The following is a 23,066-nucleotide window of genomic DNA, read 5'->3' as shown; positions in this document are numbered from 1 at the left end:
ATGAGGGCTCCTCATGCACCCCCTCCATGAAATTTTACGACGGCAGGTCCTCTGTGAACTTGTGCGCTGTATTTATGTCTGTGCTTTACACATAACAAGAATGAGATCTTTTTGCTCCCCAAGAACCATTTTTCCCCCTTGGGTGCACCCTTGAGAACACATGTCCCAGGGGAAGCTTGTCATTGTCATTACTTCTGTTAATCCTTAAGACAACCCCTGAAGTGGGTACTCAACCACCCTGAATGAAATCTGAGGCTCTGAGGGGGTTAAGTGACTTATCAATACCCTCTCGATCATTGGGAGGATTGGATCTCATGTGGCATGGACACCAAGTGAGCGAGCAGGGCAAGCGAGGCTGGCCCAGTGCTTCTCCCTGGTGATGCCTCCAGCCCTCTCTCCCTAGAGACACAAGTGCAACTCCTTCCCAACCCAGGTTTCACCTATCTACTCTTCGTTTGCCATCACCATGGTACCTGGTCCTAATCTTCTTAGATCATCAGAGCAAGAGGGGCTCTCTAAGCCATGAGGTCCCGCTCTCTTAATCCACAGGTGAGGAAAGCACATTGATGGGGAATGACTTGCCCAAGGTCAAGCAGGAGCCGGGAATCCTGAGGCTGAGGTCCCAGATCCCCGCCCACCCTATCACAGGAGTGGACAGAGGTGGGCAGGGGAAGTGTCCAGCTCCCCACCCCAGCCCATGCAACCTGGAGGAAGAGGACTCTTTGAAGCGCTGGAGGTTTAATGCTGCTGCCCAAGAGCGCCTGCCCATCCCTCCCATCTGTGCATATTTACTCTTCCTTCCTTTCCACCTGAAAGCTCGGGTTTCAAGGTCTGGCTCAGGATGTTACCTTTACCTTCTAATCCGTAAGAAGGTGAGTCGCAGGGCTATTGTGAAAGGCAGATGAGAAGTGTGCCAAGCCCTGAGCTGAGTTCTGGGGACACTAGCAGCCACATCATCACGGGAGCCCTGTCTAGCAGGTGCTGCCCAAGGGCTCTTGTCAAGGGAGGAGGCGCTGTCTCATTGTTTGTTGGACACAGGTCTGGGTGGTGGCTCTGCGGGTTCTGGGGCAGCTGCCAAGGATGTCGGGCAATTAGGTGGCTTCACCAATGTGCCGTCAACGTTTCTCAGCAAGGAACCGCTTTCAAAGGGAAAAGGCCGTCGCAGGGACGCTCGCTGAACTCTTCGGTGGCTACTTTGGGAGGTGACATTGGAGGGTCAGTGGGGAAATGTTCCCTTCTAACTTTGGATATTGAAAAAAATTATTATGGTTTTTACTTTCTATTGTGTCCTTTTCCCTCTTTATATTTTAAATGTCTTATTCAAGTACCCAACATCTTGAAAAATGAAGAGGTAAGTGTGCTGCCCGATGACTTTTCCCAAGTGGAACACACCCACGCCACCAGCCCCGCCCACCTCGGAAGCTCCATCTGCGGCTGCGCACAGAGCGCCGGGGGCCCACCGAAGGGCGGTCACGTGACGGCTACCGGGCCGCCAAGATGGCGGCATCCTGCCTGGCGTTGCTGGCGCTGTGTCTGCTGCTGCCGCTGGTGCTGCTGGGCGGCTGGAAGCGCTGGCGGCGGGGACGCGCGGCCCGGCACGTGCTCGTCGTGGTGCTGGGCGACGTGGGCCGCAGCCCCCGCATGCAATACCACGCGCTGTCGTTGGCCAAGCACGGCTTCTCCGTGACCCTCCTGGGGTTCTGCAGTGAGTGCCCGAGGGAGGGAGGCTGCTCGCAGCCTTAGGCCTTGGGCTCTGACTCGGAGGTGGAGACCGGAGTCCCCCTTTTGTCCCCGCCTTTGGCCAGCTCTCCGAGATAGCACGGCGAGTTCTGGCCTGGATGGCGGTTTCCAGGTTTCTGCCCTGCCTCTGCTGGGTGGGTCTCTAGGAACAGCCAGAGTTAGTGGAGCACTTATGTCAGGACTGTGTTAAGTTAAGTGCATCCATTGCATGGTCTCACCTAATTCTCCTAGTAAGTGGAAAGACTGGGGCTGGAACCCAGGTGCGGGGGACGCCAGGGCCAGTGCTGGGAGCTACACCTGTGTGCAACTACCCTTATCATGCATTGTCTGAGCTGATGGGCGACATGTCTTTTCTCATTCCTCATCCCTCAGCGCAGGGCTTGGCAAGCAGGAGGTGTTTCATTTGCTTCTCATGTCCACCTTTCCCCCTAAGTGTGCAGGGCAGGGGTGCCTGCCTGCTCCTTCATTCTCTTATGTTGATATTTTTAGAGGGGAGCACAACCTCATCTCACGGAAAAATGGGAACAGCATTGGTTGCCTTGGGTCACTGTTTAGCGTCTGCTTCCCAAGGTGTGGAGGTAGAGTGGAGCTTCCTGGGGATCTCCACGAGGTGGGAAAATTTCACCATTCAGGGAATTCAGATCAGTTTAATTGAGTGCCTCCTATGTGCCAGGCATTGTGTTAAATAATGGTGGATAACATTTGGGCCCTCTTTCAGTGGGCATTCTAGTGGAATCTGGATAAGAATTGGCCTCACTCTCTGCTCTGGCTAGTGAGGAACAGAGACAAGTTTTGAAAAGTCTTATTTTCCAAAACACTCTCCACCATTCAACCTGAGCTGGGAGATTATCTGACTTTAGATTGCCACATCTGGTACATTAAAGGGAACATTCTCATTTTCAGATTCCAAACCTCACGATGAACTCTTGCAGAGTGACAGAATTCAAATTGTGCAGCTGACTGAACTTGAGAATCTTGCAGGTAGGATGCAGTCAACCCCAGATTCCTCTGAATCCACGTGCCTGTGCGTGTGTGTGAAGCCTGCAGATTGCCAAAAGCTCCTTTGGTAATCACAGGCGTTTTCTGACTTGCAGTTGGGCCCCGAGTGCTGCAGTACGGAGTCAAAGTTGTATTTCAGGCAGTGCACTTGCTGTGCATGTTGATGTGGAGGGAGCCAGCAGCCTACATCTTTCTCCAGGTATGTGTCAGCCTCCGCCGCCTCTGGGAGAACCACTGTTAACAGTTTTATTTTCCCACCTTTTAAAAATGCACAGATTGATAATACATCGTATATTCGTGTGTGTGTATATATAAACTTTTAAAAACAGGATTAGGAGCCTAGGGTATGTGTCCATTCTATTTATGGTACCTGTCCATACTGTTTTTCTGTGCCATTACAGATAGAGTCCTACATTGCATTTATTATGTATTTAAGTGTTTTACGTGTATCAAGTCATTTAATCCTCACAACCACCCTAGGAAGTAGGTTTTTGTATTTCCTACAGTTTAGAGATGAGGAAACTAAGACCCAGAGAGGTTCTGTAAGTAGTAACCCATTGTCACACAGCTAGGAAGTGGTGGAGTCAGGACTTGAACCTAGGTAGTCCGTCTGGCTCTAGAGTTATGCTTTTAACCTTTCTCCTTCATCAATTTTTAACATATAGAAGCATCTTTTTAATGGGCTGCACTGAATTCCAATATTTGACGTACCATAACGTATTTATTTAGTCTCATCTTAATGGACAGATTCTTCCTGATTTTTTTACTTTTACGAATAGTGCAGCTAAGAGCACCGTGAGCATCCATCTTTTACACATGTCCGGTTTCTTAGGATAAATTCCTAGCAGTGGAATTGCTTTATCCAAGTTTCCATACTTGTAAAATGTCGTGGTATGTTACTGGATAGCCCCAGAGTAAGGCTGTCCATTTTATCCTTCCCTTCACTACCAGCTGCTGTTAGGTGTTTTTGGAGTTTGCATTCTGACTGGTGACAGATGGCATCTCTTTGTTCCATCTTTTGTCGCCTTGCTTATTAATGGTCTTGGACTTTTCATGCTGGTCACTTCTGTTTCTTTTATGACTTTTGACACCTATTTTGGTGGCAGAGAGGGTCTGTCTTCTGCTTATTGTCGAGAGCTCTGTAAAGATAGTGACCTTTGCCATGTGGGTTGCAACTGTTCTCACTCAAGTTTCTTGTTGACCATGGTCTGGGTTTCCTCCTCTTCCTTCAAGACTCTCTTTCCTAGAACCCCCCGGGCCTGCCCAGCATTGCCGTCTGCTGGTTTGTGGGCTGCCTTTGTGGAAGCAAACTCGTCATCGACTGGCACAACTATGGCTACTCCATTATGGGTCTGGTGCACGGCCCCAACCACCCCCTCGTTCTGCTGGCCAAATGGTGAGAGTCTGGGGGCAGGGTGCAGATATCTTCTCCAAAACCGCGTGAGGGTGGGTGGCAAGAAGGGCCTGTGCGGAGGCTCCGGAAACTGGTTCCCTGCGTGCTCTGGAGGAGTAGGGCAAGGCTGCTGCATCGGGCGGACACTGGTTACACGCGATAGAAACAGGCGCAGCGAAGGGGGGCATTTGCTGACCCATGAAACTGAAAGGTCCCGAGAAGCGGCTGGCTTCGAGCTCCAGCCAGCATCACTGAGGCCTGGCTCACGTCTCTTCACACTCCCTTCTGGGGGTGTTTGGTGGTTCTGGGAGCTTGCCTACCTGCCGTCCCCACCCCTTCAGGATGGGGTGGGGACAGCGAGCCTCTCTTATAGTCTTGTACCTGACTTCTCTGATCTGCCCACTGAGGCAGGAACTGCCAGCCCTGTTGTCTCAGGCTTGGAGCAGGTGCACACTCCCTTGAAAGAGCTGGGTCCCAGGGGCATCCAGACCCCGAGGACAGAGAGTGTCTGAGGGCAGATCCCCAAATAAAAACCGGGGGCTGATGAGAGGTGGAGAAGTGGGCCGTAGCCGCTGCAGCTGATGCGCGCAACTGTGGGAACAGGTTGGACCCGCAGCAGGAAGGGTCATTTGTTGTACTCTGGGCCCCAGTAGGACACCTGTCTTGGTGAGCACGTCCAGCCACAGGCCGTCGGCAGCTGCGGCCTCTGCCCAGATGGGCCTGCTCACTGGCAGTGGTCACAGCAGCAGTGGCAGCACCTGCTGCCTGCTGGGGCCCAGGCCAGGCCAAGCCCTTTTTGCATTTTATCCTGTTCAGTCTCCACGCACCGCGGTGAGGCTGTGCTGTGATTACTCTCCTTTTACATGTCAGGAAACCGAGGCTGAAAGCGATTCTGCCTCTTGCCACATAGCTAATAAGTGTGAGGACCAAAAGTCAGCCCTAGGCAGTCCCATTTCAGAGCTTTCTCTGCGTCCTAAAGGTGCAACAGCCCGTAATGTCCTGACGGTGTTAAATGACCTGGAATGGCTCATTTCCCCTTCTGGTTCTCCCCTGCGATCAGGGTTCAGTCTCAGTTTGGAGCTAACGTGTCTTTAACGCCTCTCTGACGGTCACGGAACTCCCTTCGTACCACATTGAGAGCAGGCCCCACAGCCTTTGCTGCAGGGGCGCAGGGTGGCTGAGATCTGACACTGAGGCCTGTATTGCATTTCTTTCTATAGCAAGAGAGACTGGATTTTCGCCTGGGCCGTGATACCTGGTTTCCTTTTAATGTAGTTGTATTTAAGCTGAAAAGTGGTATGACATAGAGCGAGGTTTGAAATTATACTACTGTGGGTGGAGCTCCGGAAGCGCACGCTCGAGGAAGGTCCGGGAGACCCCAGCTCTGCAGCCTCTTCTGTGTCGAGGGGTGTCGAGTCACACTGCGGTTGCGGTGGGGCCTGTCCAGGGCTCCGGGCTGATCAGTGACACGTCTTTTCAGGTACGAGAAGCTCTTTGGACGCCTGTCCCACATGAACCTGTGCGTGACCAGCGCGATGCGGGAAGACCTGGCGGAGAACTGGAGCATCAGGTACGAGGGCCTGGGACGACATCAGCCCGAGGGCAGGTCCCGGGGTTGGCTGGGGGAGAGCTGCAGTGCCTGCTGCCACATGCTGGCGAGGCGTTTTGAGATGCGAGGGGACGGGAGATGGTAACTGGTGTCAGGACGCCCAGGGAGGAGGAGGTGGGGTTTCTTTCCCGGCCAGCCAAGCGGTCCAGGCAGTTGTGGTCTTAGAACATCTCTCGGCGCTTTCCCAAGTAATTCTACAGCTTCCTATTGTCACTGTCTGAGACTTGGGTTCCCCAAGCGTCCTTTTTCTGGATCCGCCTGGATCCCCTCTTCCTTAGGCCCCTCTCCACTCCTCCCCGGCGTCCCCACCATAGCGATCTCGTTGCAGAGCTGTGACTGTCTACGACAAGCCGGCAGCTTTCTTTAAAGAGATGCCCCTCGACCTGCAGCACGAGCTCTTCATGAAGCTGGGCCGCACCCACGCTGCGTTCCGGGCCCGGTAGGCCGCGTCCTCTGCTGCCTTCGCTCACGCCCCTGCCATCCTGGCCTCTCCTGTCTCCTCCCTGCTGACCTGGAACCCGTGAATCCAGCGGCTGGCAAAGGCCGCAGGCCTGCCGCCTGTTTTTGCAGACACAGTTTCATTGCAACATGCAACACAGAGTTCCCTTCTGTGTCGCTGTGGTGGCTTTCGAGCTGCAATGGCAGAGTTGATTTGCAGCAGAGAGCCTCTAGCCCACAGAGCTCACAGTATTCACTCTCTGGCCCTTTAAGAAATGTTTGCCGACCCTGTGCTGTCTTACCCTCCTGACAGCGGGTTCCTGTGCCCATGGCAGGGTCAGTGGACCTGTGTGTCCCCTGGGGTGTCTCACGGGGCTAGGAGGGGACCAGTGTTCACACATCCTGTCGTGTGCCGCCGCCCCCCCCCCCCCCCCCCCCCCCGTAACCTGACTTGGTGGTGGGAGGGGCATTACAGCATCCTCGTCTTGCGCTGCGGGAGTGGTGACAATGAGGAGCCCCACGGAGGAGGGGACTGGTTGGTCTCGCTCGCTGTTGTGACCTCAGCACCCGGCAGCAAGTGCTGCAAAGGGAGCAGGCCCACACCTTGGCGGCAGGGCGGGTCGGTGCTGCGGCCGTGGCAAGGCCCCCCAACCCTCAGGAGCCCGCGGGCCTGGCGAGAGGTGGCCGTCCTGGGCCAGGCCTGCTTTGCGGCATCTCACAGGCCTTTTCTCTTTTTCAGCGCAGACCCCGGGGACCCAGCCACGGAGAGGTCAGCCTTCACAGAACGGGACACTCAGAGCGGGACGGTGACATGTCTTCGAGGGCGGCCGGCCCTGCTGGTCAGCAGCACGAGCTGGACAGGTCTGTGTAGCCCCCGGGGCACCTGGGGCTTTAGTGACGGACACCCTGCGAGCCCGTGTGCTCCCCGCCCCCTTGCCTGATGAGAAGGGGAGGGCGTGGCAGCTGGGAGGGAGGGCCTAGAAACAGCCCGTGACACTCCCATCTCTTCTCACAGAGGACGAGGACTTCTCCATCCTGCTGGCAGCTTTGGAAAGTAGGTGTGTGGCTGTGGTCGGGGGTTCTCAGCTCGTTGGGGCCGCTGAGCAGGGAGATGCCCGCCTGGCCTTGCACTGGGTGGGCCGGCCCGAGGACAGCCCAGGGACAGCGGGGGTGTGGAGGTGGGCAGCTCTGAGTCCCCGTTTGGGTCACTGAGTGGCCAGGCCCTCAAGCCGAAGTGTCACCCTGGGGGAGCGTCTCAGAGCTGGCGGTCCCTGTGGAGCAGCACCGTGCCCACCTGACAAGGTGACCCTGATTGTGGCCTATTTGTTTTTGTAAACACAGAGTTTGAACAGCTCACTCTTGCTGGAGACAGGCTTCCTTCGCTAGTCTGCGTGATAACAGGTACTGCCTGGGACACGCGACGTCTGCGTTTAGCTGGGGGGCGGCAGAGGGGGCGGGAGTTACCATGTGCTTTCCACGCGACCTTGTCTCGTGAGTCCTCGCTGCAGCTCTGCACGGTTTTCTGTTGCTTCACATGGGGTAAACTGAGGTTCGGAGGGGCCTCCTGGCAGGGTGTGTAGTCCGGATTTAAATCTCAGGTAGCAGCACCACAGAGATACCGAGCAGTCCCCTTTTCCAGTGGTTTTCAAGCACTGGATTTTTCAAACGGAAGAGCCCACCGGCCAATGTGAAATTGCTTTCCAAGTCCCAGAGAAAGGGAGAAAGGCAGAGGGAGTTCCTGGGCCAGCGGCTTGTCCCACTCTCTCCCCTCCTGACCTCGGCTCCAGGGCACCTTGGTGCCCACGGCACATGCCATGCTGCCTGTGGGCCCTGGCGGGGCAGGTGGCAGTCCCTGTGTCCCTTGCACGTGGCACAGATGGAGAAGCCGGATTTGTCCGGTTGGTGCTCTGGTGCCAGGCCAGCGTTTGTCCAGCTGTGGTTGCAGCGCAAGGCATCTGGCTGCAGGTGGCAGGGCCTCAGCGGTCAGAGTGTGCACCCCTGGGGGCTCAGGGCTCTCTGGCTGTTTCTGGAAGGGGCCAGGATGGGGCCTGCCTGGAGCTGCCAAGGCTGGGGCTTCTGGGAAGGGGGCTGCTTGCATCTTAGCAGGAGCATCTGGGGCCTGGGGCCGGGACCAGGCCAGTCCGCGGCAGTGACTGCTTTTCTCTGCAAAGGCAAAGGGCCTCTGAAGGCCCACTACGGCCGCCTCATCGGCCAGAAGAGCTTCCAGCACGTCCAGATCTGCACCCCCTGGCTGGAGGCCGAGGACTACCCGCTGCTGCTCGGTAAGAGGCCAGGCAGGAGGCCTGGGGGGGGTGGTGTTTAAAGGGGAGTCCCCTGGGCAGGGGAGCAGAATTCTTCCAAAAAGGGCCCATCAGTAAAGATTTTAGGACCTCTTACATTGTTTTTATAACCCTTTAAAAATGTAAAAGCCATTCTCAGCTCCAGGGCCAATACAGGCAGGCCTCAGGCGGGACTGGGCCTTGCTTGAGGCCACTTGAGATCGCAGGCTGAGCGCCGGAGAGGAGGCTGCTTCTTGGTGTACCAGCCCCTCCCTGGCTGGTGGCCTGGAGGCTGTTTGCCGAGGTTCTAGGAGGCCACGTCCTCTTGGCCTCCCACCCCAACCTCCTACTCCTCTCTCTGTTCCGTCCTGCCTTCCCTTCCACAGAAGGCTGCGGCCTGGGGTTGAGGCCACCGTCCCCAGGTGTGGGAGGGCGATGGCTTTGGGAGGTGCAGGGATGGCTTGTCAGCCGGCACGGCCTCCACCAGCGAGATGTCTGTCTCTCCCTTTTGGTTGCTTTGAGGGGGACGTCAAGGCTCGCTGTTGACATGTCTCTGACGCCTCACCTTCCAGCCTCCAGTAAGCAGTCTGGGCGGGAGCCCTTGGCAGGCAGAAGTTTCTAGTTAGTCTTTAGTAATGTTAAGTTGTTTATTTGGCTTTATTTTCACAGTGGCAGCTGGTTTTTTGGGGGGTCTGCTGTGGGTTCTTTTTTTAAATTATTGCTGTAAAATATATATTACAAAATTTCCTGTTTTAACCATTTTTGGTGTGCAACTCAGTGGCATTCATTATATTCACAGTGTTGTACGACCATTGCCACTGTCTGTTTCCAAAAATCTTTCATCACCTCCTACAGAAACTCTACTCATTAACAATAACTGCTTAGGAGTTCTTTTAAAATAAGCTGTGCTTCAGTAGAGAAACTCAGTCAACTGAAAGAAGAAAGTTAAGTAACTGGCAGTTGATAGATGTCAGGCGTGGCAGCTGGGAGCATTACCAGGTCCCTGCCCCTGGCCAGGCTGCGGGGCCAACTTCAGCCACTTGTATTTGGGGCTGTTGGGGACGTCCTCCGATTTCCACTCCCCACGGGAGGTGTTGCTCCACTGTCCTGGAAGGATTTGTGTTCCCAGGGCAGAGGCCGGCGCTGACTGTCCCCTCGCCCTGCAGGGTCGGCGGACCTGGGCGTCTGTCTGCACAAATCCTCCAGTGGCCTGGACCTGCCCATGAAGGTGGTGGACATGTTCGGGTGCTGTTTGCCTGTGTGTGCCGTGAACTTCAAGTGGTAGGAGCAGAAACCGAGTCTTCCTGGGGTTGGGTTCTCAAATTGGTAGCCGAGGGGGAACCGCTGCAGTCTGAGCTGCTTGTGACGTGCCACCAGCAAGACGTCACCTTGGTCCATCCAGCACAGAGAGGTGGCCGAGAGCAGGGTGTGTTTTGCTCATGCTCATCGCGAATGGTGGCTGGCACTGCCTGCACAGCTCATGTGGTCGCATCTTCTCTCCCTGTCCCGCACGTCCCCTTCAGCTGAGCTCATACAGTTGGATTTGAATCAGTTAAATGAGTCTACTCCTAAGACCCCACTTGACCCGACAAAGATGGGTGTTTGGAAAGGACAGTGTTAGAAGTTCTAGAAACAGCAGCCCCAGCATGCTGAGTACTCAGCCCTGCTCAGGAGCAGCGTCTGGACGGGGAATTCGGCATGTTAGACCCTTGCGTGACTGGGCTCAGCGCATGTCGGGACCAGACCTTCTGGTTACCCAGAGAAGCCATCCTTAGTGTGCCGGGCCAGTGCCCAGGGGCAGGGGTGCCTGTACCTTGTTTCTTGGGCATGGGGTTAAGAACAAAAATGTAGAAATAATTCTCGAGTACATTCTCATGTAAGAGCACACAGCACAAAAGGTCCAGATCCCCTTAGGGATCCTTGTCCAAACTGGGTTGGGCATTTTGATGGGCATCCTTCTAGGTCTTTCTCCTACTCAGACGCCAAATTGGAACAGGCTCGCTGGACAAACTGGCTGTGCCTGCCCCGGCTTTGCCGCGTGTGGGTGGGGCGGGGCAGGTGGGCACCACAGGGTCCGGTTCCTCCTCCAGGCGGCCCTGAGGCCCCTTGTTCTCTCTGCAGTTTGCATGAGCTTGTGAAACACGAAGAAAACGGCCTGGTCTTCGAGGACTCGGAGGAACTGGCAGCTCAGTTGCAGGTAGCTGCGGCGGGGCCTGCTCCAGGGCTTGGGGTTTTGGAGATGGGCACTGAGCCGAGATCCCAGATTACCGCTTCCCACAGCCATGGCGGGACCACGCTGGGGCTGGGAGGAAAGGCCAGGGAAGCAGAGGTCACAGGCCGGCCTGCTGTGCTGTCCTGCTTCAAGTGACCAGTGGGCTCAGGAAAACTAGGGCAGGCCCCTGCCTGTGCCCAGGATTTATGGAGCTTACAACACACAGATGCTGCCAGAGCTGGGCGGGCTGGGCTGCAGCCTAGGGCGCGATCGGGATCCAGGGAGTGGGAGTGGGAGTGAAAGGAGCTCCTTGGACCAGCCTTGAGAGACGGGTGGGATTCTACAAAGGAGGCTTGTTTCCTTTTTGTTGCTGCTTTTGAGACAGAGTCTCGCTCTGTCACCCTGGCTAGAGTGCCATGGTGTCCTCGTAGCTCATGGTAGCCTCCAACTCCTGGGCTCAAACATCCTCCTGCCTTGGCCTCCCAGAGTGCTAGGATTACAGGCATGAGCCACCGTGCCCACCTGGGTGCTTGTTTCTTGTTCCAGAAAGTAATACATCGTCATTCTTGACAACTGGACTATTGGCAAGCTTTTTCCATAAAGGTCCAGGTAGAAAATCATTTAGGGTTTTATCATACAGTCGCTGTCAGAACTACTCAACTCTGCTATAGCGTGAAAGCAGCCACAGCCTGTCTGTCGAAGAAAGGGCATGGCTGTGTTCCAGTAAAACTTTATTTACAAAGATAGGTGGTGGGCCGGGTTTGGCCTGCAGGCTGTAAAGTGTTGACCCCTGATTTAGAGTGTTCGGCAGGGCTGGAAAGAACACAGACGCCACCTCATTCCCAGCAGACGGGTGGGACTGTGCAGGCCAGAGGCTGAGAGGAGGTGGTCCCGGGGGAAGGAACAGAGGCCAGGAGGTGCTCCAGGGCGTTGAGTGCAGGGCGGAGAGCAGGACATGCAGGGACGTTTCCAGAAAATTCACTGTCAAGTAGGAGACGGAGCATTGCCAGGGCATGAGAGGCCTTGGGTGCCCAGTGAGGGAGGGAGTGGGCACATCGGAGGGGACGTTGCTGGGTCGGGGACCTGGGGTCAGCTAGGCGGTCACCTGGGCTGGGGTGGGGAGGAACAATGAGGTAAGTTCTGGTATTTGATTGTTTGTAGATGCTTTTCTCAAAGTTTCCTGATCCCGCTGGCAAACTCAGCCAGTTCCGGAAGAACCTCCGGGAGTCAGAGCGGCTTCGCTGGGATGAGAGCTGGACGGGGACTGTGCTCCCTTTGCTTATGGACACGTGACCTCCAAGGCCAGAGACTACAACCCATGATCCCCACCCCACGTCCGAGTCCGGGCACAGCCTCCTGAGCAGCGCCTCCCAGTGGTCCGAGGCCCAAGCGTGAATAAAGCTCTAGCAGCCAGGAGTTGTGTCCCGGGAAGCCGTGGTCCGTCCTGGCTCCCTTGGGGGCTCTGAGGCGCGTCCTCTTCTCTCCTGTCCCGTGGGTTACGTTTCTCTTACTCGCTGGGACTCTGTCCCTCCGCTGTGTGCTGCTGTCCCCAGCGTCTGCCCTTCCCTGCTCTGCCTCTGTCGTGCTCCTGCCCTGGAACAGCACCTGCCGGGCTATAGATTCAGTGAGGTGTGTGTGTGTCGCGCCTACGCTGGGCTCGGCTTCGTGAGGAACTCTGTGTCCAGGTTGGGGGACGTCGTACTTGATACACGTTATCTGCACAAAGGAAATACTTGCCTCTGAGCCCTAACTTTCATTTCTGATTTATGGTGATTTGCTTAAGAACCAGAATTGCTGAAAGGGGCACCCACACACGTCAGCAGTTTCTATCTTACCAGAACACAGTTGTGGTCTGTGATTTAACATTCTTCAAACATTCAAGTCCAGTGCAAGTTTTCTGTTTATGTTTTTTTTGAGACGGGGTCTCGGTCACCCGGGCTGGAGTGCAGTGGCGCAACTGTCACTCCTTACAGCCTCCAGCTCCTGGGCTCAGCCTCCCGAGTAGCTGGGACCGCAGGCGAGTGGCACCACACCTGGCACATTTTTCCATTTTTGTAGTGATGGGGTCTCACTATGTTGCCCAGGCTGGTCTCAAATTCCTGGTCTCAAGCGATCCTCCCACCATGGTCTCCCAAAGTGCTAGGATGACAGGCATGAGCCACCTGGCCCCAATGAAAGTTTTATCTGCTTTCCCACAAAAATGCTTATGATAGTGACTTAATTTTTACAATAATCTTCAGAAGCCTGTGCGAGGCCTACAGCATGAGTTGTAGAATCGCCATCTCTGAGTGCTCTTCGTAAGGAAACAGTTGCCGGCCGTGAGGAGGTACCGCTTCCCACCGGATCCCGGCCCGGCCTGGAAACGGAACACAGGCGTCTCAGGATGGGGTGTTTGGGGCAGGACCCGGGCTTCTCTGTGGTGCCCCTAGGACAGGCCTGGGCTCCTCCCCCAGGTGGTCTGCACGGCGACAGGCAGCCGGGCTTCCTCACACCCCCCACCCCCGCACCTGTCCCCCCACCATTCCTGTCCCTGCACAGCTGACAGGAGCTGAGGTCTGGACCCGCGTCTGCCTGACTGCCCTGCAGGCCCGCTCTTCCCAAAGCTTTGAGGGGCTTGTGCTGTCCTCGTAAGCACAGATGTCTGAAGAGCCACTAGCCGGGGTGATTTTTCAATCAGTTTTTTGGTGTGAGTGAAAAATTAGTACTCATGAAAGTGAAGCAACACAGACATCAAAGTGTAGACGTCTCTACGATCCCACCATCCCAGTGTCAACTATTAATTGGCATTATTCTCGATTCCCCCCGTAGGTATGCTAACATGAAGATGATTCTTATAATTAAAACATTTTTTCCCTTTAGAGGCAGGGTCTTGCCATGGTGCCCAGGCTGGCCTCAAACTCCTGGGCTCTCAAGCAGTTGGGATTACAGGCGTGAGCCACTGTGCCAAGCTAATTATTTTAAAACAAGAATGGGCTTATGGGGGACAGCGAGACCCTGTCTCTCAAAAAAAAAAAAAAAAAGCTTGTATGTATCTGGCACTTTGCTTTCTTCACTTAAAAGCTATTGCAGGCCGGGCGCGGTGGCTCACGCCTGTAATCCTAGCACTCTGGGAGGCCGAGGTGGGCGGATCGTTTGAGCTCAGGAGTTCGAGACCAGCCTGAGCAAGAGCGAGACCCCACCTCTACTAAAAATAGAAAGAAATTATATGGACAGCTAAAAATATATATAGAAAAAATTAGCCGGGCATGGTGGCGCATGCCTGTAGTCCCAGCTACTCGGGAGGCGGAGACAGGAGGATCGCTTGAGCTCAGGAGTTTGAGGTTGCTGTGAGCTAGGCTGACGCCACGGCACTCACTCTAGCCTGGGCAACAGAGTGAGACTCTGTCTCAAAAAAAAAAAAAAAAAAAAAAAAGCTATTGCAGACGTTCTATTAAAGGCTGTATGGCGCTGTCAGCGGAGCACTGTGAGCGTTCATTCGCTCACTTGCTCGTGGGCGAGGGGAGGGGCTTTGCCCAGGGGAGCTGGGGCAGACGGGGTTCTGCACCGCCAGCAGGTTGCACGCGGAAAGCCCTGGCCAGGCCTGGTGTGCCCCGGGGGTTGCAGGCAGGTGGTCTTCGGTGGGGTGGGCAGCCTGACTGCAGCCCTGGGAGCTTGGGGGCTGCTCAGCCTTTTTGTGCCCCAGTGTCTCAGTGGGTGAGACGGGATGATGACAGCACACCCCTCACAGGTGCTGGGGGCTGACAAGTGTCAGGTCTGAGGACAGCAGGTAGCCCAGAGTGGGGCCAGGTCAGGGCTGTGTGGGGGTGGGCCCCTTACCCCTTCTCTAAGATCACCCTGCCCTTCCACTTCTCGGTGCCTGTAACAGCAGCTGCCCCGTTCCTGAGTGTCCCTGCATGCTAGGCACCGTCCAGGCGTGCACGGGCTTCCCTCTGGGGTGGGTGTCTCTGGGTGCAGGTGAGGAAGGACACTGAGGCGTGGGGAGGTGAGTGACGGCCCAGCTCCACAAGGGTGGCTGGCGGGATGGCCGGGTGGGCCTCACACCAACTGGCATCCTGACACCCACTTCTGTTTTGCAAATAAGGAAACAGGCTGAAGGGCTTAGGAAACCTGACACACACAGTAGGGCTGCACGTCTCACACCCGTCACTGTACTCAGTGTACCAAGCTGTCTCTCTCCTTCCCTGTGTCCCTGCCCCACTCACCGTCCTGTCTCTGCAAGTTCCCAGGACACGTCGTGGGGGTGAGGGGCTTCCTAGCTTTTCCCTAGAGCCCTGCGGGGACAGCTCCATCGCCCTGCAGGCCTGGGCGGCCTCTCGGAGACAGCTCCTGGGCACGGGGTCTCACCTAGCTCAGTGGTGAACAGCCGGCACGTGTCTGGGTTGCGGACGGTGAAGGCAACGTAGACATCAGGAGCCCGCTGGTCCCTCCGGCAAGCGGAGAGCCTCCGCAGGACCCCGACCAGCGACAGGATGATTTCTGGGCAGTACAGCACATCTACAGGGAACAGCCTCAGGTTACTGAAAGGGACCACACGGAGGGATCAGGTCGTGCTGACCTCAGCAGGACGGGGTCTGGAAGCCACAGTGACATTAGATTTGGGCTATTAGAGGGAAAGGAAATTACTCGGGTGGAAAAGGCAAACCCTTAGGAGAGAGAGCTGCTAAAAGACACTGCAACAAGGAAAAAATATCCCCACTCACTGGAGTTCTGTTAAAAAAAAAATCAACTCTTGCCTCTTGGCCTATTTAGAAGATGCGTAATGGAGCAGAACCCGACTCTGCCTTGGACTTCCTGTTCCCAGCCTCTGCTGATTTGTCAGCGGGCTGGCAGGGCCGGGGCTGTGTCCCCAGCTGTGGGGCCTGTGGGTTTCAGGGCCGGGCTCTGATCAGGGCAGAGCACGGCTGAGCCAGCAAGGGGGCCGGGTGAGCTCAGCATGGGACAAGAGGCCTTTGGTGGCCCAGCCAAACACCACCCTCTCTCAAGCACCTGTCCGTGTACCAGCAGTGGTTGGTTCCCTCCTTGTGGTCTCTGAAGGACGTGGGGCATGGACTGGGAACGAAGACAGCCAGGGCCACAGGGACACACAGACGGGTGACGACAACACTGAGGCAGCAGAGCCGTGCACGGAGCCAGCACCGACAGAGCTGGGGGACACTCAGCTCTTATTCCCTGCCCAGGACTGGGTGCTGGTGACATGCAGAGGAATCAGACACAGTCCTAAAAGAACTGTGCTGTCCTTTGTGGCCCTGGAAAAATCAAGGGCTGCCGCGGCCACTTCTGCCCCACATCTGAAGACCTGGAGAGGGTGAGGCAGCCTCGCCGGACACGTGGGGTGAAACACCCGTGTCTCAGAGGGGCAGTGGGGGTGGGGTGGGCTCACTTCCTGGGTGGGCTGCTCTGGCCGCTCCATTTGGTCCTGGGCGGGAACCGGGACGCTCCCGCAGGCTGCTGGGGCGGGAGATGGAGTGTGCCTACTCAGCTGTGGCCTCGCTTACGGGGCAGACTGGGCTGGTGCCCTGGGGCCTGTTCTGTTCCTCTCCTGCCTTGCTGGGAAAAGCCAGGGCTCGTTTACTGGATGGAACCATTATGTCTGTCCCCAACAAGAGGGCTGTGGCGTTAGGGTCAGCTTCAGAGGCACACCCCAGTGCTCTGATGTCTCCTAGAGGCCCAGAATCACTCTTCTGGAAGCCCCATCATTTCCCTGCCTGGTAGCATCCACTGTTCCTTTCCCCCAGAGCCAAGAGCTGGGCAGAGCTGCAAGGAAGTTGCCCGCTCAGCCTGCCCGGGCTGGGCATTACCTGCTGCGATTACGACGTCTGGGTGGAAGGCGGAGAGCTGAGAGACCGTCGCGACGTCCCAGTCCAGATGGGCCACTGTCACCCTGGGGCTCTCTGAGTTGGCAGTGATGTCTGGCTCTAACGATAAGCCATTGAGAAGGACGTTCCCTCGGAGCTGCTCGAGGACACGGCTGTGACAGTCACTGAAGATGTAGGCTCTGGGACGGCATGTCTTGCAGATGGCCAGGCCCGTGAGGCCAGCTCCACTGCCGAGCTCTAGGACAGTCCTGGGAGGGGGGAAGGGGGACCATGTCCACCACTGAGCCAGGGCAAACCTGCCTTGGTGCCCTGCCCTGTGCCCCCCAAGGTCACCTGTCAGTGAAGGCTGCTGGGTTCTCTATGGCCCATTCTGCGAGGTAGAGGGCTGCGTCCCACGTGACCAGGCCGGTGGTGCCGTGGGAGACGATGGCTGTGCTCTCAGAGAGCGTGACCGAGTCCCCCGAAGGCTGCACCGAGAGACAGGGCGAGAGAATTGATCCAGCCACCAGAATACGAGTAGCTGGTGTTTAAAAGAAACCACCACCGGTGGGCGGCTAAATAAACTGATGGGGCCACGCCAGGGACCACCACTCAGCAAGGAGAAGGGACTGACTACCGAAACCGCGACAGCTCGGAGGGGTTCACGGGCATTGTGCGAGTGAAAGAGGCCAGTCTCAGGTTACACCTTGTCTGATTCCCTTCACCCCACATTCTGAAGTGGCAGAATGACAGCGATGGGGCACATCCGTGCGGCCAGGGGTGGTGGTGGCAGGGGTGGGTGTGGCTACAAAGGGGTGGCTGCCTTGCGATGATTCAGTAACCTGTACATTTCTTTGGTGTGGTTTTCTGTATCCATGTTTTATTTTATAGCAACAGGTTAAAACACAAACAAAAAGAAGATCCCAGCTGGGAGCAATAGCTCGTGCCTATAACCCAAGCGCTTTGGGAGGCTGAGGAAGGAGGATCACTTGAGGCCAGGAGTTTGAGCCCCGCCTGGGCAACATAGCAAGACCCTGTTTTCTACAATCAATCAATCAATAAATAAATACTGCAGAATCGAGTCAGGATTTGAACCCATGGGAGGCTGATTGGAGCCTGTGTTTTAACTCGTCTGTGGAGGACACGTCTGGCCTACGTAGGGGAGAAGTGTGCACGTCTCATACCAGCAAATAGCTCCGGTGGCCTTGGGTGGACTCGCTGGCGGTCAGGACCTCTGCCAGTGCCTCGTACAGCTCATCCAAAGGCTCTGGGTGGACAGCCTCGTGCTGGGGGCAGACAGAGCAAGAGCTTCAGCCAAGAGGATTAAGCTGATCACCATAAATAAAAACAAAGGTTCTGCCTGTTTGCTTTTGTTCTGATCTATAAAAATGGCTGGATGATTTTCACCAAATTTGGAGGGGCTATTTAGGATGGAATGACATAATACGGGCCAATTTGCTGGGTGTAATGGTGCGCGCCTGCAGTCCCAGCTACTCGGGAGGCTGAGGCAGGAGATTCACTTGAGCCCAGGAGTGGAGCAACACAGTGAGACCCATCTCTTAAAAAAAATTCACTTGGTGGGGGGACCTGCGAGGGTACCTCAAAGAGAAGTGGAGAGAAGTTAGGGTTAGGTGTAGTCTAGGGCAGGGATTCCACACCACCAAGTGGCTGTGACAGAGCGCTCTGTGTTTGCACCAGCTGTCCTGGACGGAGAAAACAAAAGGTGCTTTGAAGGGAGCCCCAGGCAAAGCCACAGGGACATCACTCCACATTTCAGGGTGTGGCTTTCGTGAAGCCGCTTCTCAGCGGGCAACCCCTGGCCACCATCTCTTGGCAGTGCTGGGGAGACCTGCCGGTGACCAAGGACCGTGGGGAGGTGCTACCACAGAAGCAAGGATTACTTATTTGCTAAACCGGGGCGAGGTGTGGCCCCTTCGTTCAGTGGCCGGCAACAGCAGTTCTGCTACTGACCACTGAGGATCGCTTCTCTGACGTCCAATGTCAAACCCAGTACATTTGGGCTCATCCTTCAACTCCACCCTGTATCAGTCAGGGCGAGAGCCCATCCCAGCTAGATCAGTGGGGAGAATTTGACAAGGGGAGCGAGTTATGAAAGTACTGCAAGAGCTGAAACTTGCCACGGGCAGCCGGGGCGATGCAGAGCCCGGCAAGAGCAGGAGACTGTCAGAGCCCTTGGGCTGGCGGGACGGGGTGGAGGTGAGGTTTGCAGCATCCCGGGGCTGAGCTGCCCGGCAGGAAAGAGACTCCCAGCTACTCCTGCACCATGGGGGCTGGGCCCCACGGAGAAGTGGTGGCTGCGGAGCCCCAGGAAGCAGAGCAAGGGAGAGAGACCCTGGCCTCTGCCCTCCCTCCCCGCACTGCCTCCCTAGGTCGAACCCAGATGGCAGCCCGCTGCCCGGGGAGGCTCCTGCCACGCGGTGGTTTGCAAAGCAGACAAAGGGCACAGGAAGGACCTGGGCTCCGGCAGGCAAGGAGCCCCCTTCTGGGGAGCCAGCCAAGTCCCTGCTTGGCAGCCACGCCGTCTGGCTACCAGTCGGTCACTGCCAATGACTGACCTTTTTGATGAGCTCGGACAGAAAGCACCGGGCGTACTTCACGGCTGGCGGGTGCTTCACACACAGAGGATGTTTCACAGTCTACAACAAAGCACAGAATGTCGCTGGAGAGACCTGTGCATTCAGTCTTAAGATATAAGCCTTTTCCTAAAAATGTTCCCAGGGCAGTGGCACGGGCTGTGGCAGGGTTTCTGGTGCCCATTCTGGGCAGGAATGCAGGGCACCTGGGCCCCAGCTCCCTCCTTCCCAGGGTGGCCAGTGTGAAGTAGGGTTTGCAGCGATGGCAGGCGTTGATGGTCTGGCTCCACGGAAGAGGCAGGAGTCCAAACGGTGGGAAGGCCCACTTGGCACATGCCCTCTTGAAGCCTGCATCCCTGGGGACAGGGTGGAGGGGAAGGGGGCTCCCAGGGTGACACTGCAGCTGAAACCTACAGAAGCCAAGCACAGGAGTTGCAGGCAGAGGAAAGAGCTCTGAGGTGGCCACAGCCTGGCGTTTTGGAAAGGGGGGCAGAGGAACTGGAGCCATGCAGGTAGGGAAAGGTGGAGAAACGAGCACCTGGGGGAGAAGAGGCGAGGGTCACTAGGGCCTGCTGGCCAGGAGGGACACAGATTTCACCCAAGGGCAACAAAGCACCCCACACAACACACAAGACCTCCAGGGGCTTTCTAGTTGGCCTGTGCTCAGTTTCGAGGCAGCCTGCCCTACATTTTATTCTCTTCCAACTTCGAGGGTGAGGCTCAGGGTAGAAATCAGTAGGATGCAGTGTGACTGGCACTTGACCCACACGGCCAGGGTCGGGGGGCAGGCCAGGATGGGCGGTGGTCCTGCCTCTAACCTGCACACAGAGGCACTTGAGTCCACACCCCGTCCTGGGCAGAGCAAAGACCCATCTACGGCTAGAAGAGACACATGCGTGGGCAGGATGGGCCTCCTTAATTTTTCTTTAAATGCAAAAAGAAAGTCTCTGAGCAGCTACCAAATGCTAGAATAGAAGCAGTCCCCACGCCTGTCATCTCTGATTTTGATGCAGAACGTTTAGAAAACATTCCCTGGATTCCCTCCTCCCATGCAGATTTTTGTATATTCCGACATCTTCATTTGAGAAAGAAAACAAAAGAGCCAGAGCTGTCTGAGGCGCTGACACCCACCCGCAGTGCTGACTCAATGGTTTTTTGTCCTTCAAGTGGAGGTTGTTAAAGGATACCAGGCTCCGCTGCCAGGCATCCTGGGCGAGTGGGGAGGCCAGGTTTTGTGCCCTGGGGACTTCGGGAGTCTCACCTTCTGCAAAATCCCCAGCAGCAGCTTGGAATCCGATGAGTTCCTTAGTTTCTCTTCTAGGCTCTGTTTGGAGGGGCGGGAGAGAGAGAGAGATCTCAAGGGCATTTTCTCAGGAACATTAAACATGCAATAGAACGTGTTGGCAAAGCGCTAAGTGATCTCTCCCCGGGGACCTGGAGCCAGTCGGAAGGGGCAGCCACAGCGGCTGAAAGCCTGACCTTCAGATGTCGCGGGTTGCACCTGGATGAGCTGCAGGGAGAGTGTCAGAAGACTGACTCTTGGTTCGCATTAGCCCTGGCAGCTGAGCTGTCGCTTGGGTCAGAGACCAGCTCCTCGGCTGAAGTGTCAGCCGGGAAGTACCAGGGAAGCCACTGCACCAAGTCCCCAAGGGCTTGCCTGGGACGTGACACCCGAGTTAAAATGGAAATGAAGAATGTGCACGTGCCAGGCCGGGTTATAGGGGCTCCAGAGTCAGGCAGACTGTCTCGTATGCGACACAGGGCAAGTCACATCATTGCTTCAGAGCTCCCTACCATGCCTTAAAAGGCCCTGCAAGACCCAGCTGGCCCCTCTCTCTGACCTTTCTCCCACCACCCCGTCCCATCCCTGGTCACTCCACTCTGGCCATACTGTCTACCTTGCTGTTCAATGACAGCTGACTTGTCCCCACCACAGGGCTTTGGCACATCCTGTTCCCCAAGATCTTCCATGGCCGGCTGTGTCACTTTTCGGGGAGGTCTTCCCTGAATTCCCTACTCTGATGAATGGTCCCCCCCAGTTGCTCCATTCTCCATTTCCCTGTTTTATTGGCTTTACAGCCACTCTCATCTGATGTTTTCTTGTTTATTCATTTATTTTGTCATTCTCTGGCTCTCCCAAGCAAGTTGGGCCTCCTCTGTAATGTGTACAACTGATCCCTGGTGCCTGGCTCATGGAAGGCAGTCAATAAACATGCGGTGACTGAATAAAAATACCAGCTAACACATAACATTCATTTACCACGAGCTAGGCACTGATTCACGGGCTTTCGTACTCAAGTAATCTGGTCAACAACCCTATGAGGTAGGTATCATTGTATCTCCCGTTTTACTAATATAAAAAAACTATGGCACAGAGAGATGCAGTCACTTGCCCAGGGTCACACAGCATGTAGGGGGTTGGACCAGGATTTAAAGCAGGTAGGCTGTCTCCTGGGTCTGAGCTCTCAACTACCGCACTCTTCTTTCAGTCGACCTCTCCGGTCAGATGTGAGTGACAATAATGGTACCCACCTCACGGGTGTTTGGGTGAGCCTAAGTCAGCATTTATCATGGGTATGTGAATAATCACGGAAGATACTGAATGGGAACCTATGGATGCTATTATGCAGCTTTTGGGTTAAAAATGTATATATCCCTACTGACCAGAGACGATCTCTCTGAGTGCCAAATGTTTGATGTCAATGAAATAACACGGATGACTAACCGCCACCCCGTAAGAGGGGGCAGGCCCGGGGAGGAATACGGATCCAGACTGACTCATCCCGGTGAGCTCACCGCACATGAATTATGAACGAGGCAGGGTCCATTAAACCCCTCCGCTGGCAGAAGGGAGGCCGCTGCCAGGCCACTTCCCTGTGCAGAAGGGCAGGTCTCCGGGCGAGGGGAGGCCCCGCTTTGGCCTCCGAACCTCAAGCTGCCTCTGAGATGATTTCGTCCGGGGCCCGATGTACAGAAGACAACACTGAGGACGGGGCGGGACGGCCTGCGACCCGCTCACCGCGCTTGTGAGAGCGTGGCCTCCTGCTGTCCTGAGCACCTGGCGTTTTAGAATGGGCGGGGGCAGCGGTGTCCCAATGATCAGGATGGTCACTGGCTTAAAAAAAAAAAGGCACGAAAATGATCGTGAACCGTCCATGACCCTGAAAACCCAACTGGAAACGGAGCTGGGAGGACTCGGTGGGACCACTGGTGGCGGGGGTCTGCCCCGCCACCGCCCACGCGGGCCCAGCCCCGGACCAGGGCCCGGTGCGGAAACCGAGGCGCTCACGTGGCGCCAGGGCCGGGGCCGTGAGCCCGAGACCGCCCGGCAGTCCTCCCGCCCCGCCGCGTGCCCCGCCGCCCACCTGCCAGGGGAAGGAGCGCAGCGCGCGCGCCGCCAGGAAGCGGCGCTCGAAGCTCCACAGCAGCCGCTCAGTCCCCGCGCTCTCCTCGGGCGCCATGGCGGGGGCGGGGCCGCGGGGTTGCCGGGAGACCGGGCGGAAGCGGGGCCAGTGCCGGGAGGAGGCGGGCTCTGGGGCGGGGCCATAGGGTGCTGGGGGCGGGGCTGGGGCGGGACCAGATTGGTGAGGGCCTGGGGGCGGGGATTAGGGCGGGGCTAGTCGACGCCCGGGTCCAGGAGGCGGGGCGCAGAGCTCAGAGCCGGCCAAGACCAGACCCGAGGCCGCGCTCGGGAGGCAGGCCCGGGGCGGAGCGTAGGCTGGGCCTTGGGGCGTGACCAGACGTGGGGAGGCGGAGCTTAGGGCGGGTCCGGCGCGGGGCGGGGTCCAGAGTCCTGGAGGCGGGGCTTTGGGCAGGGCCAAGAAATGCTCCGGGCGTTTGAGATGAGACCCAGACGGGGCTTGCGGAGGGGTCGAGGCGTTACTTGCAGAGGGTTTGGGGCGGGCCTAGGAGCAGGGACAGGGGCGGGGCCCTGGAGGAGGAGCTTCGGGCGGGGCCGAATGCGGGTCTGGGACCCAGCGGGGTGGCGAGGGGCGCCTGGCCCCGCG

The 23,066-nt window shown here is 56.6% G+C and overlaps 2 protein-coding genes across 4 annotated transcripts; one reads left to right on the top strand and one right to left on the bottom strand.

The window, feature by feature from the left end:
• Positions 1 to 1,497: 1,497 nt before the first annotated feature.
• ALG1 (ALG1 chitobiosyldiphosphodolichol beta-mannosyltransferase) lies at positions 1,498 to 12,158 on the top strand. Its single transcript, XM_069486189.1, has 13 exons — positions 1,498 to 1,705; positions 2,644 to 2,721; positions 2,835 to 2,938; positions 3,987 to 4,135; positions 5,613 to 5,702; positions 6,070 to 6,180; positions 6,919 to 7,040; positions 7,195 to 7,233; positions 7,521 to 7,580; positions 8,351 to 8,461; positions 9,625 to 9,739; positions 10,580 to 10,655; positions 11,832 to 12,158. The coding sequence occupies exons 1-13, from the start codon at positions 1,498 to 1,500 to the stop codon at positions 11,961 to 11,963; spliced, it is 1,395 nt and encodes a 464-aa protein (XP_069342290.1). The 3' UTR covers positions 11,964 to 12,158.
• Positions 12,159 to 12,564: 406 nt separating this feature from the next.
• Positions 12,565 to 22,570, bottom strand: EEF2KMT (eukaryotic elongation factor 2 lysine methyltransferase). Of its 3 annotated transcripts, XM_069486186.1 has the most exons (8): positions 22,425 to 22,570; positions 20,321 to 20,383; positions 19,042 to 19,122; positions 17,650 to 17,751; positions 16,820 to 16,953; positions 16,469 to 16,734; positions 15,015 to 15,164; positions 12,565 to 13,026 (listed from the first exon to the last, which is right to left on the bottom strand). In XM_069486186.1, the coding sequence occupies exons 1-8, from the start codon at positions 22,518 to 22,520 to the stop codon at positions 12,926 to 12,928; spliced, it is 993 nt and encodes a 330-aa protein (XP_069342287.1). In that variant the 5' UTR covers positions 22,521 to 22,570; the 3' UTR covers positions 12,565 to 12,925. The 3 variants fall into 3 exon arrangements, with proteins under 3 accessions (XP_069342287.1, XP_069342288.1, XP_069342289.1); XM_069486187.1 differs by lacking the exon at positions 17,650 to 17,751; XM_069486188.1 differs by lacking the exons at positions 17,650 to 17,751; positions 19,042 to 19,122.
• Between the last annotated feature and the right edge of the window lie 496 nt (positions 22,571 to 23,066).

The sequence above is a fragment of the Eulemur rufifrons genome, chromosome 14 (genome assembly GCF_041146395.1).
Source record: "Eulemur rufifrons isolate Redbay chromosome 14, OSU_ERuf_1, whole genome shotgun sequence".
Taxonomy (NCBI): Eukaryota; Metazoa; Chordata; class Mammalia; order Primates; family Lemuridae; genus Eulemur; species Eulemur rufifrons.
Note: the sequence above shows the minus strand (reverse complement) of the source record. Positions and strands in the feature narration are given on the sequence as shown.